Source organism: Toxotes jaculatrix, chromosome 11 (genome assembly GCF_017976425.1).
Source record: "Toxotes jaculatrix isolate fToxJac2 chromosome 11, fToxJac2.pri, whole genome shotgun sequence".
In the NCBI taxonomy this organism is placed as follows: Eukaryota; Metazoa; Chordata; class Actinopteri; family Toxotidae; genus Toxotes; species Toxotes jaculatrix.
This window is the reverse complement of record NC_054404.1, coordinates 1,362,335-1,375,421: the sequence shown is the minus strand read 5'-3', so window position 1 is coordinate 1,375,421 and position 13,087 is coordinate 1,362,335. Positions and strand designations below refer to the sequence as shown.

Genomic DNA, 13,087 nt, shown 5'->3' with positions numbered 1-13,087 from the left:
GACGACATACATGCCACATCAAAGGTACAGACACATGCATCTTTGATGATCTCCAGGTACAGACATGTCATGTGACATGACGTGTCTGCACCTGGATCTCCTGGGCAACCGAAATATGTGACGTACGTATACGTGAGTACACAATAAATGTTTTTATTGTGTTGCAATTAATGTTCTTGTCTTGTCTGTCGCCCTGCAGAGCTCAGTCTGCAGAAACATCAGGTGCACAGTGACACCGTGTGTATTTGTGTTAGTGCTGCAGCGAACAGTGCAGGTTTGATTGACACCAAAGGCAGAGCTGCAGTATATTACTATACTCATCTTTCTCCCCACCTGATGTGTCTCAGAGACAGTTTCATTACCCACCTGGGCACAGACAAGAAATACCTCATCCTGAGTCCTTTTACTGTTTCAAAGAAAAACTTGAAGATAGACGATCCCATTGTGGAGCCTGGGTGGATCAAGCGTTTCAGTCGGATCATATTCAGCGACACACCGTTATTTCCATGTAGTTAGCTAACCGCTGGCGGCAGCTGTGATCTGGACTGTAACGGCAGCTTTAGCTAACCGCTGGCGGCAGCTGTGATCTGGACTGTAACGGCAGCTTTAGCTAACCGCTGGCGGCAGCTGTGATCTGGACTGTAACGGCAGCTTTAGCTAACCGCTGGCGGCAGCTGTGATCTGGACTGTAACGGCAGCTAATGAAGTTCACTTTTTATTTTAAATGTCGTTTTAGAGCTGAGACAGTGACATCTGTCGATGCTAACTAGCTGTTTGGCTAACGCTCCCCGAGCGCCTCACAAAACGTGACCGAGCGTGATTTAACTTGAAGCTTCATTTTTGTTGTTAGCATGGATGTTAGCGGGGAAACTGGGACGATGACTTTAGCAGGAGAGGAGCACGAAGTCCAGCATCTAACACCGGAGGAGGAGGAGGAGGAGGTGGAGGTGGAGCTGGTCTCTGAGCTGGAGTCTGAGGTGGAGGAGCTGGAGTTAACGAACATGACCGTGGAAGGTAGAAGCATCTAATTAAAACTAACTCAGTTTGATTCAGTCATTTACTGATCATTTTCTTGATTGGGTGGTAAATTATTTGGTCAAAGAAACATCAGCGACCTGTTGTTTTTACACCATAACCCTCATGCATTTTTCACCTCGTGAAATTTTTTTTTTACATATGAAAACCTTTGTTTTGCTTTGGAAAATAAAAGAGTTGCTGATTAATTTGTTTGTCAATTCACCAATCGACAAATTGTTGCTGCTCTAAGCTCATATTCAAATCTCTTTCTGGGAGAAAACGTGAGACAGATCAGACAGTTGTTGAGTCCTGTTTTTGTTTTAAATGTTACCCATGAGCCTCAGCGGCTTCCTGAGGAGAAGAGCCCGACCAGAGTCTTGAAACCACTGAAATAATCTTTCCTTATTCAGTCTCTGGCGTTTAGTCACTGCTGCTGCTGACTCTTTTTGTTCCCTCCTGCTTTCCTTTCCCAGACCTGCAGCAGAAGGTTCAGGCCGTGCAGACAGACAGCACCATGGAAGAGACAGGCGTCAACACGGAGCCGGACTGGGAGAGTCAGGTGTCGGCCATGTTGGAGCACAGCACCAGCCTGTCGGAGCGGTACGACTGTCTGATGAAGAAGCAGGGCGAGCAGGAGGAGCTGAGGCAGGAGATGGTGCGAATGAGGAGGGAGGTGCAGGAGGCTGAGCTGCTGGCCTTAAAGGATGAGAAGAAGCAGGGTGAGCAGGAAGTGGCGCACCTGAGACACAAACAACTACTGCAGAAGAAGAAGGAGGAGGCCACACGCCAGCACCAGGTGAGGCTGACACACACAGAGTTTATAGGTACTCTCTGATGTTTCAGTGGTCAAAGGCAGGAAACTAAAACACGAGTGTGTTGCACCATCAGACTGTGACTGTGTCTTCAGGCTCTTCTGGACAAACTGGAGTCTCTGCGCGTTAAACTGCAGCTGAACAACTCCAAGGCTGCCAGGAAGAACTTCTTAGCCAAAAAACAAGAAATGACATCAGAGAAGAGCAGAGCGGAGGAGGAGAGGATCAGGTGAACGCCACAAACACAAAGGAAAAGAAGTAGCAGCAAATATCAAAGATATGTTTGAAGTCACTGATGAACAGTGTCTCCGTTACACTCTGTCTCCTCCACAAAAGTTTTTCACACTGTCAAATCTCCTTTTCTGTACATGTAGAGGGAAAATACAGACTAACTCAAAATAAAAACAAGTGTCAGATCAAATATTTGTCAAATGAAGAAAGTTTTCATTTCCTGTCTGTTCCACTTCTGAACAGTTGTGGTTGTAGTTTTATCGGGTTTATGGAGACATACTTACCTGTGTCCTCTGTCCATCAGGCTGGCCAAGGAGCTGGAGGAGAGCGAGAGGAAGCTGACGGTGCTCACAGAGGAGCAGAGCGAGGAGCGGTGGAGGTAGCAGGAGAAACTGAGGCAGGAGATGGAGCGAATGAGGAGGGAGGTCCCGGAGGCTGAGCTGCTGTGGAAAAGCAGAGGGATGTCGCCATGACTCGCATCGAGGCCTGGCTGAGAGAGGTACAGACATCACAACATGTTTAAGCTTCCAGCTGATGTTCAGTGACTGTAAACGTGAGCTGTCATGTAAAAAAGAAAATCACCTTTATTTCACAAGTCGACATGAATAACTGTCACTAAAGACCAGACAGAGCAGGACGCCCTGCAGCTCCGACACTGGACACGTCTTCACCTGTCCCAGGTGGCACAGTACCTGAACCTTCTCAGGGCGGAGTTTCCTCAGCAGTACCCTCATGAGAGGCTGAAGTGAGAGAAGAAGGAAGGTCTGGTCCGGAGGAACCAGGCCGAGCTCCAGAGCCGCTTCAAAGAGGTGCTGCAGCAGCTCCAGCAGGGTCGAGACTTAGAGTCCCTCCCCAACATCAGGTGCACAGTGACACCGTGTGTATTTGTGTTAGTGCTGCAGCGAACAGTGCAGGTTTGATTGACACCAAAGGCAGAGCTGTAGTACACACACACACATACTCTCTCTCTCTCTCTCTCTCTCTCTCTCTCTCTCTCTCTCTCTCTCTCTCTCTCTCTCTCGCATCCTCTCTCCCTGTCATCCCAGTCAGCCTTAATGGGAGCACTGGGCTTATTTGACTGTTGTTTCATTCAGTAGGACGAGGTAACAGACTGAGTGAGAATGAGCGATCAGAGCTTTGAGTCTGTCCTGAATCCTGAAACAGCTGATTTAGATTTCTGTTTTGTTGTTTTATTTTTTATTCATTTAGAAAATAATGTTCTTCTGATTCCAGTTTTGTGAAGGCTGTGATATCACATCAGCGACCTGTTGTTTTTAGACTGAACCTAACCCTTCATGCCTTTTTCACCTCGTGAAAAATGAGCATATTTTTCTTACATATGAAAACCTTTGTTTAGCTTTGGAAAATAATTAAAGTTTACATTATAAACTAAACTTTAGTGACTTCATCTGCCGCTCAGTGGAACCTCGATTTGTTTGGCAGAGAGCACGGAGGTGTGAGCCCACAACGACTAAAGGGGGAAGGAAAAATGAAGATGGCAGAGAAAAGAAATAAAAGCTGAACTAAAGCGAGGAGGAGAGCTGCCAGACCCTCGCTGTGCCCGAGTCCTTGCAGGCAGACAGCCAGCGTCCAACATGGGGGGTCTTAGTGTCTGAATCCATGGAGGATCTCACCCATGCTGCTCCCTGGTGTGTGTGTGTGTGTGTGTGTGTGTAGTACAGGGACAATCAGGCCACCGTGGAGATGTGAAGTGGGAGAGGTGTTATTTGAGTCCTAGATGTGAAGAGTCTGTAGTGACAGGCAGTAACAGGCACTCCACCTGATTACTTTATTCCACTTTTGCTTTTCTGGGACCTTCAGTGTTTTCATGTCTAATACACTGGTGTCTGCCCTGGGGAGGTCCAGCAGAGAGTCTCAGCCACAGCGTAAAACGATGTGGAAGGAGGATGCTGAGCCAAATATAAAGCAGAGTCTGTGCTTTAGTTCAGACGCACAGATTGAGTTATACTTGACACAGTCTGCCTGCTGCAATCCACAGACGGAGGACAAATTAAAGGAAGATCCTGGATAAATGGGTGGAGAAACACAAGCAGTACAGACGCCTCTGAACAAGGCACAACGGCTCACTGAATCGTTTGATCAGTATGCAGATGATGTAAATCACATGTTGTGGCCTTTGCAGTCGGCAGCTCTCAACCCAACTGAACACAGAGGAAATAGTTTCTGGTCTTCATCAGACCAGAGGAGCTTCACAGACGTGGAGGATCTGTGCTGAGGAGGAGGTTTGTCCTTGTCAGAGCTCTGTCAAATGGCCGTGGATAATGGGGATGAGCCGGAGGCTAATGATGCTAATCTGATGTTAATGGCCAGTAAACAACCAGGTGAAGAACAACAACATCACGCAGTCAGAGTGACATGGTGATAATTAGCATGCTGCCATTTTAGAATGGCACCTTTATTGTGTTAACATGTTTTCAGGATGAACACATGAATGAATGAATGGATGAATGAAGGCAGAGATGGATTAAATGTAGGTTCACCAGGTCTAAACCAGTGAAACTCTCCTCATTCACACTGTGGTCCTTTAGATTACTCTGTGTGTGTGTGTGTGTGTGTGTGTGTGTGTGTGTGTGTGTGTGTGTGTGTGTGTGTGTGTGTGTGTGTGTGTGAGTGAGTGAGAACACACACACACTTGTTGCCACAGGGTCATGCAACCCCTTTTAACAAATTGTAGGCTGCACTATACATCCTGACAATTAGCCTGCCATAGATCCCACTACAACACACACACACACACACACACACACACACCACCTCTTGGGTTGTTGGCATGGTAACCACTGAGAGGTGTCCAGGCTCTCCAAATTCCCAGTTCTTTCTCTGTCCTTGGGAATCGCTCCATCGCAAAGTTAACTGTTCTGTTTTTGAAGCAGCAGAGAAACTGTTCGCTGAGCTGCTCCTCTGAGGCTTCTGCTAAAATGTAAAGCAGTCACACGGCCATACTGTTCCATCCTAGATCAGTGCTGAACTGTTGGAGCTGTCAGTAACTTCCTCCCAGAGACCATGGCTTCTCCTTGAAGCTCCATTTATATTCTGCTCATTTACCAAAAAAAAAGCTTGTAGATTCAGGTAAAGTATTTTGTGCTTCAAGTAAATGGTGACTTGAAACACGACCATAATATAACCCAGAGCTTCTCAGTGTACATGTTTATTATGTGTGTCAGTTCATTTCCCAGCACAGGTAATAATGTGCATCTCTGAGGTGAATGTGTGCATTTGCATTTTGAACTGTAAAAACCTTTATTTTGAAAAAATGCCACAAATCGAACGGCCACCACACGCTTCTCTTTTTCACTGTTTTTATACAAAAGTTACACAAAGTTTGTAGAAAATATTAGTTACACATCACAAGGATGAAGGTAAACAACACATCTATTCATCTAACAGTCACTACTATCATCATCATCATCATCATCACTGATGATTACTGGCTTTTCCACCAGAACATTATTTTTATTGATTTGTTAGTCAGTTACATCTGATTCAACATTTCTAGAGAACAAAATTCACTACAACAGATTTTAATTGACACGACACAAACGGAGGCTAAATCAATAAACACAAAGTGAACTCAGATGGAACTGGATTCATTTTTCACCTGTTCTTTCCACTGTGTTTCCATTCAGTGTCGATGGGATTAAGGATAATTCAGATTGCCAAATTGTTCCATTTTAAAGTTGTGAATTAGATGCAGACGGGCCTCTTTTTTAAAAAGTCCATCACAAATATGAACGAAGGTTATTGTTTCATGACCGAATCCGAGCCACAGTCGAGCGCTTTAAACTTACACAGCTCAGAGGTGAAAATAAAATCAGAAACGCTTTTACACGTGGGGTGCTTTGTGCTTCCAGTTTGATTAAAAGAAGAATATTTCGGTTGTTTTCAGATTGTGAACTCGAGCCTTCATGTTTCAAAAAGCTTCACATTTCCTTCATAATTTCCCATCAACCCTCAAAAAACCTGACAAAGAACGAGCAGACGGAGTGCCACCCCTCGCTGCAGTACGTCTGCACCGGCTCCATGTCGTTCATCACTCCTTCCTCCTCATACCCAGTCCTCTCCTCCCTCTTCTTCTTCTCCTCTTCGTCGTCCTCCTCCTTCTTCTTCCTCCTCTCTGCCTTCCCTCCGTCTGAACTCTTACTGGCTGGCACGCCTTTCTTCTTCCCTCCTTCCTTTCCTCCCTTCCTCTCCTCCTCCCCGCTGCGTTGGGCGAGCTTCATGTGGGTCTCGGCAGGCGCCTTCTTGCAGGTTTTGGCTTTCAGGACTTTCTCTCCTTCACAGGCGTTCTGTCTCTTCTTCAGCTTCCCCACCAGCTGCTTCCAGTACTGACTGGACTTCACCCCATAAGCCTGGCACAGGTCCGGTTTACCTGCGTAACGACACCAATACCTGCAGGAGCAGCAGAAACAAGAAGAGGACAAATGTGGAGGTTTGACAAAGAGGAGGAAAGTTAAAAAGAAAAACCAAGCTGCAGCCATGTTTGATTTTCAAACATTTGACTTTTACAAGTTTGAGTTTTATTTGAAAGAACGGGACTGAAAAGTAAACCGACTTTAAGAACACACTGACTTTATCTGTTGTTTCATATAAATCATAAATATAGATCATGAATCTTGGTCTTTAGGCAGCTGTCCAGAATTAGGTTTGTCTTTCTCACTATATGAACCCTGAATTCTTTAAACCACTGAAAACAACCAACATGAGTGAGATGACTTTAAGGCCTTTAGATGGATTATTATTGCACATCACAGTGTAATGCCCACGCTGCAGAGGCTCCAGTCAGCCGAGATGTTACTGTTCATGTTTCCCTCACCTCTGCTGTTCTCCCAGTGTTTCAGTGGTGCAGTTCACCAGCAGGCTCACCAGGCCCTCGCCAGACGTCTGCCAGGTGCAGCGATGTCCCTCCTTGGTGGTCAGCTCTCCGGAGCCGGGCACAGAGCGATTTCTGGGTCTCTTGGCCGGTGGGGGCGATGACGGAGGCTGGCGGGGTTTGTCGGGTTTCCCCTGACCAGGCTGCCGCTTGGCCTCAGTGAGGGTGGGGAGGGAGAGGAGGAGGAGGAGCAAGAGGACGCTGCATGGAAGGACGCTCATGTTCGCTGGGGAGGGACATTAGGACACACAAAGTACAGAAAATAAGAGCCAAAGAGCCAGATATGATGGTGATCGAGAAAAAGTGAAAGGATCAGTAAAGATACTAGAATTAATTCTGTGCTTGACATGAACACATGAAGCAGATTTTGTTGGAGTTCATCCAATAATACAAAACCCAAAGCACAAATGTAAACCACATGGAGACACATAGGTCACCGGCCTTTGTCCTCTGAGGTCCATGAATGTCTGCACACAATCCGTTCAACAGCTGCCAGACTACAGGCCAAGCTCCCGCAACACTGGATCCTACATTTCCCATAATCCAGTTCGACGGAGTCTTTTGTTAGACCCTCCTCGCCTGGTGTCTAACTGGTTTGTCGACTGAATTAGTTCAGCAGAGAGATTTTGATGCCTCACATGAGTGTTAAATGTTTAAATTAAAAAAAAAAAAGGACAACGGACCCAGAGTGGGGGTGAGAGTGGCTGTCAGCAGCTTATCCCCCAGGAAGAGTCCAGACCGGACGTGGAACATGTAGCTGTCACATGGAGGAGAGGATCACGGCTCAGCGCACACTCACTCACTCATCTCCACGTTCTCTCAGGTTCGTTGTTGTGTGTTGAATTACTTTCATTTGCATTCTGCATTTGTGTGAACAAAGTCTGGATTAATTAGAGTGAAAGCATTCGTATCCTGTGTGCCACTGTGGAGAAACTGCTTCCCTCACACATTTAATGATGTGACACAGTGAAAACAGAGCAGGTCGTGTGGTGTTAAAATGAATCCCATTAATAATGTTTATGTGTTTGTACCACAAACCAAACAAACAGAAAACGGTCAGAGTTTTCTATCACATGGTGAGGAATTCTCAGTTGTGATTGGCTGAAGAAGGTGCAGTGAAAGTCCTCTGTCAGAGTCCACACAGGTCCCTGCAGACTGGCAGCTCTCTGAGCACAACACACGCTCACTGTCGATATGAATGTAAAAGACCTGACGCTGCAGTTTCATTCACAGATTTCACGATTGTGGTTTTTGTTGAAGGTACAACTCAGATGGTTTAATTCCACTTGTGCTACGTCCACCTGCCAATGAGCTGCCACATATCAGATAAGACATGAGATGGACAGATATATTAGATCAATAATCAATGTCTCATGTTTAACATGAATATATTTCCTACAAAGTCAGATTCCTGCTACTTGTGTTATTGCACCTGATGTATAGAAACAGTGAACAGCTGATGAAAGGAAGCATCTGCTGCTGCTGTTTATCAGCCTGATGATCAGGAGGTCAGCAGAGGACTCTGAGCTTCATCCTTCAGTAACAGCTCACAGCGCGTCTTCCTGTGTGAGTCAACACTTTACAGTCTGAACACAACTGTCTACGTGTAGTTAACATCTCTGCTGTGATGTTACAGGCAGTGTCGACTGCAAAACGACTTTCAGTTTATTTTAATGCAAACATTTTTGTGTCCAACTGAAGCGATCAGATGTTCAACGTAACAAAGATCTGCTCGGTGGAGTTTGAAAATCAAAACTTCCAGTTTGGCTCGGAGAATAAACAAAACAGCAAATTTCTTCTCATTTGTCAACAACAACAATAAAGAGAGAAAAGAAGCGAGAAGGAAGTCCACTGCTGGTTTCTGCTGCTGTTCACTGTGCTCATGTGTTCACTTCAAAAGAAAAGTTTAGACATTCTCAACTTTAAATATAAAATTCTCTCTGAAATTTAGTACGATTTTTTTCTTTAACATGATTATTTACTCCTCAAGTTCCTGTTCATCACAAAATAAGAACAAAATCTCAAACAAACAAAAACGGCCGATTAAATGAAATTTCTTTTGGCACTGTAAGTCACTGCTGCAGCGTTTGAACAGGAGTTTGTGGACGATGGCAAACAAAGACACGGAGCACCAAAACAAAAATAATCCCCCCTGCAAGCACAACCCCCTCCCTCCAAACACACCCCTCATCAATAAGTCATGAAAAAAAAAGCAGTTCTTTCTCTAAAGCTCTAATTTTTGGTTTGACGGTTTTTAGGAAAAGGCAGAAAAGCAGAGTGTTTTAGTGCTGGAGGTTTGTTGTGTAGTTGTTCAGTGTGAGCAGAGGCCCAGTGTTCTTACCATGTGACGCTCCACGGCTCTGAGTCGCTGTGAAAATGTGGGGGCCACAAACACTCGGATAAAAGCAGAGGGAAGATGAGGATAAAGGAGGAGGAGGAGGAGGAAGGAGGGAGTTCAGGGAATAAGGAGGACTATACGAAGAACTGCCCACCACCCAACACCAGGCACACCTCCCACATTCACTCCTCCTGACAAAACCCTGAGTGTGTGTGTGTGTGTGTGTGTGTGTGTGTGTGTGTGTGTGTGTGTGTGTGTGTGTGTGTGTGTGTGTGTGTGTGTGTGTGTGTGTGTGTGTGTGTGTGTGTGTGTGAGAACAGGACAATGGACACACTTGCCAAGGTTTCACGCTCTGTGCGACACCTCCAGGGTTTGGATGCTTCAGTGTCATTTACTCGACAAAACACTTCTTTGTTCACGGGAAACGTTTTTTCTTTTGAAACATCACATTAATACTTCGATCGTCTTGATTTTATTTTATGTCAGTCACGTTTTCTTTTGTTCTTTTGTTCTGTTCGCAGGTTGGAGTGGATCATTCCCCTTATACCATTATTTATATATATATTTCATATATATACACATTTTCAGTGGTAAAATTAACATTTATTCAGTAAACTGTAAATGTAAACTTTATTTCACTGTGACAACCAAAGTCTGAACAAATAGATTTTCTTTTTGAAAACTATAGAATAATGTGAAATAATGAACATGCAGCAACTGATCAGAATCAGAGCAGTTTGACATAATAACACACTCATCACAGTCTGAAGTCGTCCAGAGTTCAATTTACCAACTGAACTCGCTCAGCTGTTATTAAGCAGCAGGACAAATCAGAGATAAAAAATATAGTCGTCCTGGTTTGTCTTCCTGTCCTCCTCTGCTGTGAAGGCCAACAGTGAAACACAGTGTGTAGACCTGCTGTCACACGCTGTCGCCTTCAGTCAGTCATTTTATAACCTCATCTTCATCTGACCTGCTCACATTCTCAGCATTCATTTCTTCTTCTTTTTTTTGACAAACAGGACTTTTTAAAAACAGGATTAGATACTGTTTGACGTCTCTGCAAAACCAGAACTTGTTTTATTTTCTGCAGCAGGAAGAAGAAGCGACAGATGGCTACGAAAAACAAGGCCCTCTTCAAAAAATGCTTCACCTAAAAAACAGTAAAAAAAAAAAAAATACTGGTGAGAAAACAAAAGACTCAATGTAATGAAAAAACAAAACAGCTAATGAACTAAATGAGCCTGGTCTGAACACGATAGAAATTATTTAAAATAACAAAAGTCGTGTTTCTCTGTTGATCCCAGTGAATAAAGATTTCATTGCTTTTTATGATTAAAGACTAATTAAAAAGCTGTGACAGCGCTCAGATGAGAATGTTTCAGTGTGAGGCAGCTACAGACTGCACTGTGAGATGGTTGAGCTGATCAGTGTGAATCTGTAGGAGCACTGAAGAAACACACTGCAGGGAAACTAAACTGACGGCTTGTCTGAATGCTGCTCAATCTGAATGTGCTTTAACAGATTGAACCTGCAGAGCTGGTGCTCTTTTAAAATGAGAGCTACTGGCGAGCTGCTCATTTCCATTCAGCCTTAAAATAATCTGTAATACAGACCTGACACACAAAAGAACATTAAAACTCAAAGTCACCATTTCTCTCTTTCTATTGGCCTGAGTCTGTCTTTCTCTCGCCCTCTGTCATTGTATTTGTAACAGTTAGAAACTCGGCCCTCTGCGATTTGAATGAGGAGAATCCTCTCTCTCCGCCAGGACAAAGACTTGCAGGAATCTGGGTCACAGCTTAACCCCCTGCTGACACCCTGTCATCGCCGCCCAGCTCCGTCTCTTTCAGGACAGGGGCCGGTGGAGCTCTGAGGACAGCTCTTTCCCCGCGCACGCTGCCAGAAATCTGCTTGGCGAGCGAAGGATGCTCTGAAAAACAAGTCAGCGAACAGTAAACATGTCGTTCCGCCCAGTCCAGGCCACTCAGGAACAAGCATGTCACCTTGTTTTCAGCCCTGAGTAGGCTGTATGCTGTGGAGCCGAGCGGCATCAGTCTGAGCGGCAGCACAGCGGTGAGAAGCATCATTGTTCAGGTCTTGTCTGAAGCAGATCGGTGGTGTCAGAGACTGTGAGGGACTCGCAGAGGACAGAGGAAATAATGTGTGGACATGAGGGAGATGTTTTTCCTCCTGTTTCAGTTTGACATGTTCTCTGTTTGGTTTGTTTGTTTTATACACCAGAGAAACTTTTCTGCTTCTCCAGCAAGTTTTCATTTCTATGTTTGACAAACGCTCCTGTGGGTCGTATCAGAGGGCGGGGACAAATTGGAGGTCTCGTATTATCACCCCATAAAGTGGTTCTTGCTAACTTGTTAGCAAACACCTGAAAACTTCCACATCCAGCAGAAACACAGCAACAGAACCGTCTGTAGTGCTGCTGGAACCAATATTCCCTCATTTTATCTGCGAGTCCACCAACGACTGAGAAAAAACATCTGGCTCTTCAGCTGCCAGATGTTCCTCTCCGCTCCAAACCTGTGCTCACCAGCACCCACAAAGCTCAACACTGGAGCCAACCAGTCAGTCACTCACAGCTATCTCCAGTCAGAGTCAGCAGCAGCAGCAGGCGCTGTACAGGTGCCATGTTTGTGTGTCTGTGACAATCTGCTGAACGATTTGTGTGTTTACCACTAAATGTTGATGCAAATTAGCAGGTGTGTGTGTGAGAATGTGAATGCAAGTGTGTGTTTCCCTTTGTGTTTGCCACACGGCACAGAGTACTGGAGAAGAAGTGCAGCTGAGACTCTGCTGCCTCCTACTGGTGGTTTGTAGAAACAAACACAATCAAGCAAGAAAATTCATAAGAGAATGAATGAGGAATGAGACGTGGAAAATGGTCTGATGTGTGAAGACTATACGGCACGAAGAAAAACTATAGAAAAATATTTCCATATCTCCTTCTTCTACACGTTTGTTAAGTAAAATAAACAGTTTCAGTTTCATTCTTTCTTTTCAGTTTGCAGATTTAATTCACACTGTGAAGTTTTCATACACTGCAGAGTTTGTTCCCGGAGACACGATTTCAATGCCTGACCTTCAATACCTACATTTTATTTTTACATTTGCTTTCTCTACAATTCTGTTTCTTAACTGGAGTAAAATGTCTCCCACTGACGGCTCTCCACACGTGTGTGTGTGTGTGTGTGTGTGTGTGTGTGTGTGTGTGTGTGTGTGTGTGTGTGTGTGTGTGTGTCTGAGATGAGCTAGTGATGACTTGGAGTCCTTGACAGCAAACAGAGGCGTCCACTTTCTAGTTTTCAACAGTCGTTGAGAGGCGGCCGCAATCAGCACTCCATCGCCGCCATCACCTCCTCTGCTGTGATTACTGCGATGATTATGACACAAGACCACAGCCTCCTGTGTGTGTGTGTGTATGTGGTGTGTGTGTGTGTGTGTGTGTGTGGTGTGTGTGTGTGTGTGTGTGTGTTTTAGAGAGACAAAAGGGCAATGGACAGAAGGTGAGAGAATGAGATGAGACTGAAGACAAGCGGCCTGTCATTGAAAAACCATTTAAAGCTGAGAGAGCTGTTAGCATGTTTAAACTGCCAATGATGTAAAATACATGTTAGTGAACACCAGCAGTGAACTGTCATACAGCGTGCAACTATTTTGCTTTGGATAGTTCTAGTTACTTTGCAACTTCAGCTTCTACAGCTTCACCGTTCCTGTCACACTCTGCCGTGTGTTTGAAACCTTCTTGGATCATTTTCATTTTCAGTAAAGTCTCCATCACCT

At 44.9% G+C, this 13,087-nt stretch overlaps 1 protein-coding gene and 1 pseudogene across 1 annotated transcript; one reads left to right on the top strand and one right to left on the bottom strand.

Annotated features, from left to right (window-relative positions):
* The first annotated feature begins 605 nt into the window (after window positions 1-605).
* Window positions 606-3,393, top strand: LOC121189361 (annotated as a pseudogene).
* A 2,310-nt stretch (window positions 3,394-5,703) lies between these two features.
* Window positions 5,704-7,172, bottom strand: fgfbp3 (fibroblast growth factor binding protein 3). The gene is made up of 2 exons (XM_041050251.1): window positions 6,895-7,172; window positions 5,704-6,470 (listed from the first exon to the last, which is right to left on the bottom strand). Exons 1-2 carry the CDS (start codon window positions 7,170-7,172, stop codon window positions 6,026-6,028), a joined length of 723 nt encoding a protein of 240 aa, XP_040906185.1. The 3' UTR covers window positions 5,704-6,025.
* Between the last annotated feature and the right edge of the window lie 5,915 nt (window positions 7,173-13,087).

Bases quoted from the DNA above. Each gene is read 5' to 3' on its own strand.
- fgfbp3 (XM_041050251.1), bottom strand. From the start codon at position 7,172: ATGAGCGTCCTTCCATGCAGCGTCCTCTTGCTCCTCCTCCTCCTCTCC. The intron at 6,471-6,894 runs GTGAGGGAAACA...CTGCTCCTGCAG, and splicing joins ACACTGGGAGAACAGCAGAG to GTATTGGTGTCGTTACGCAG.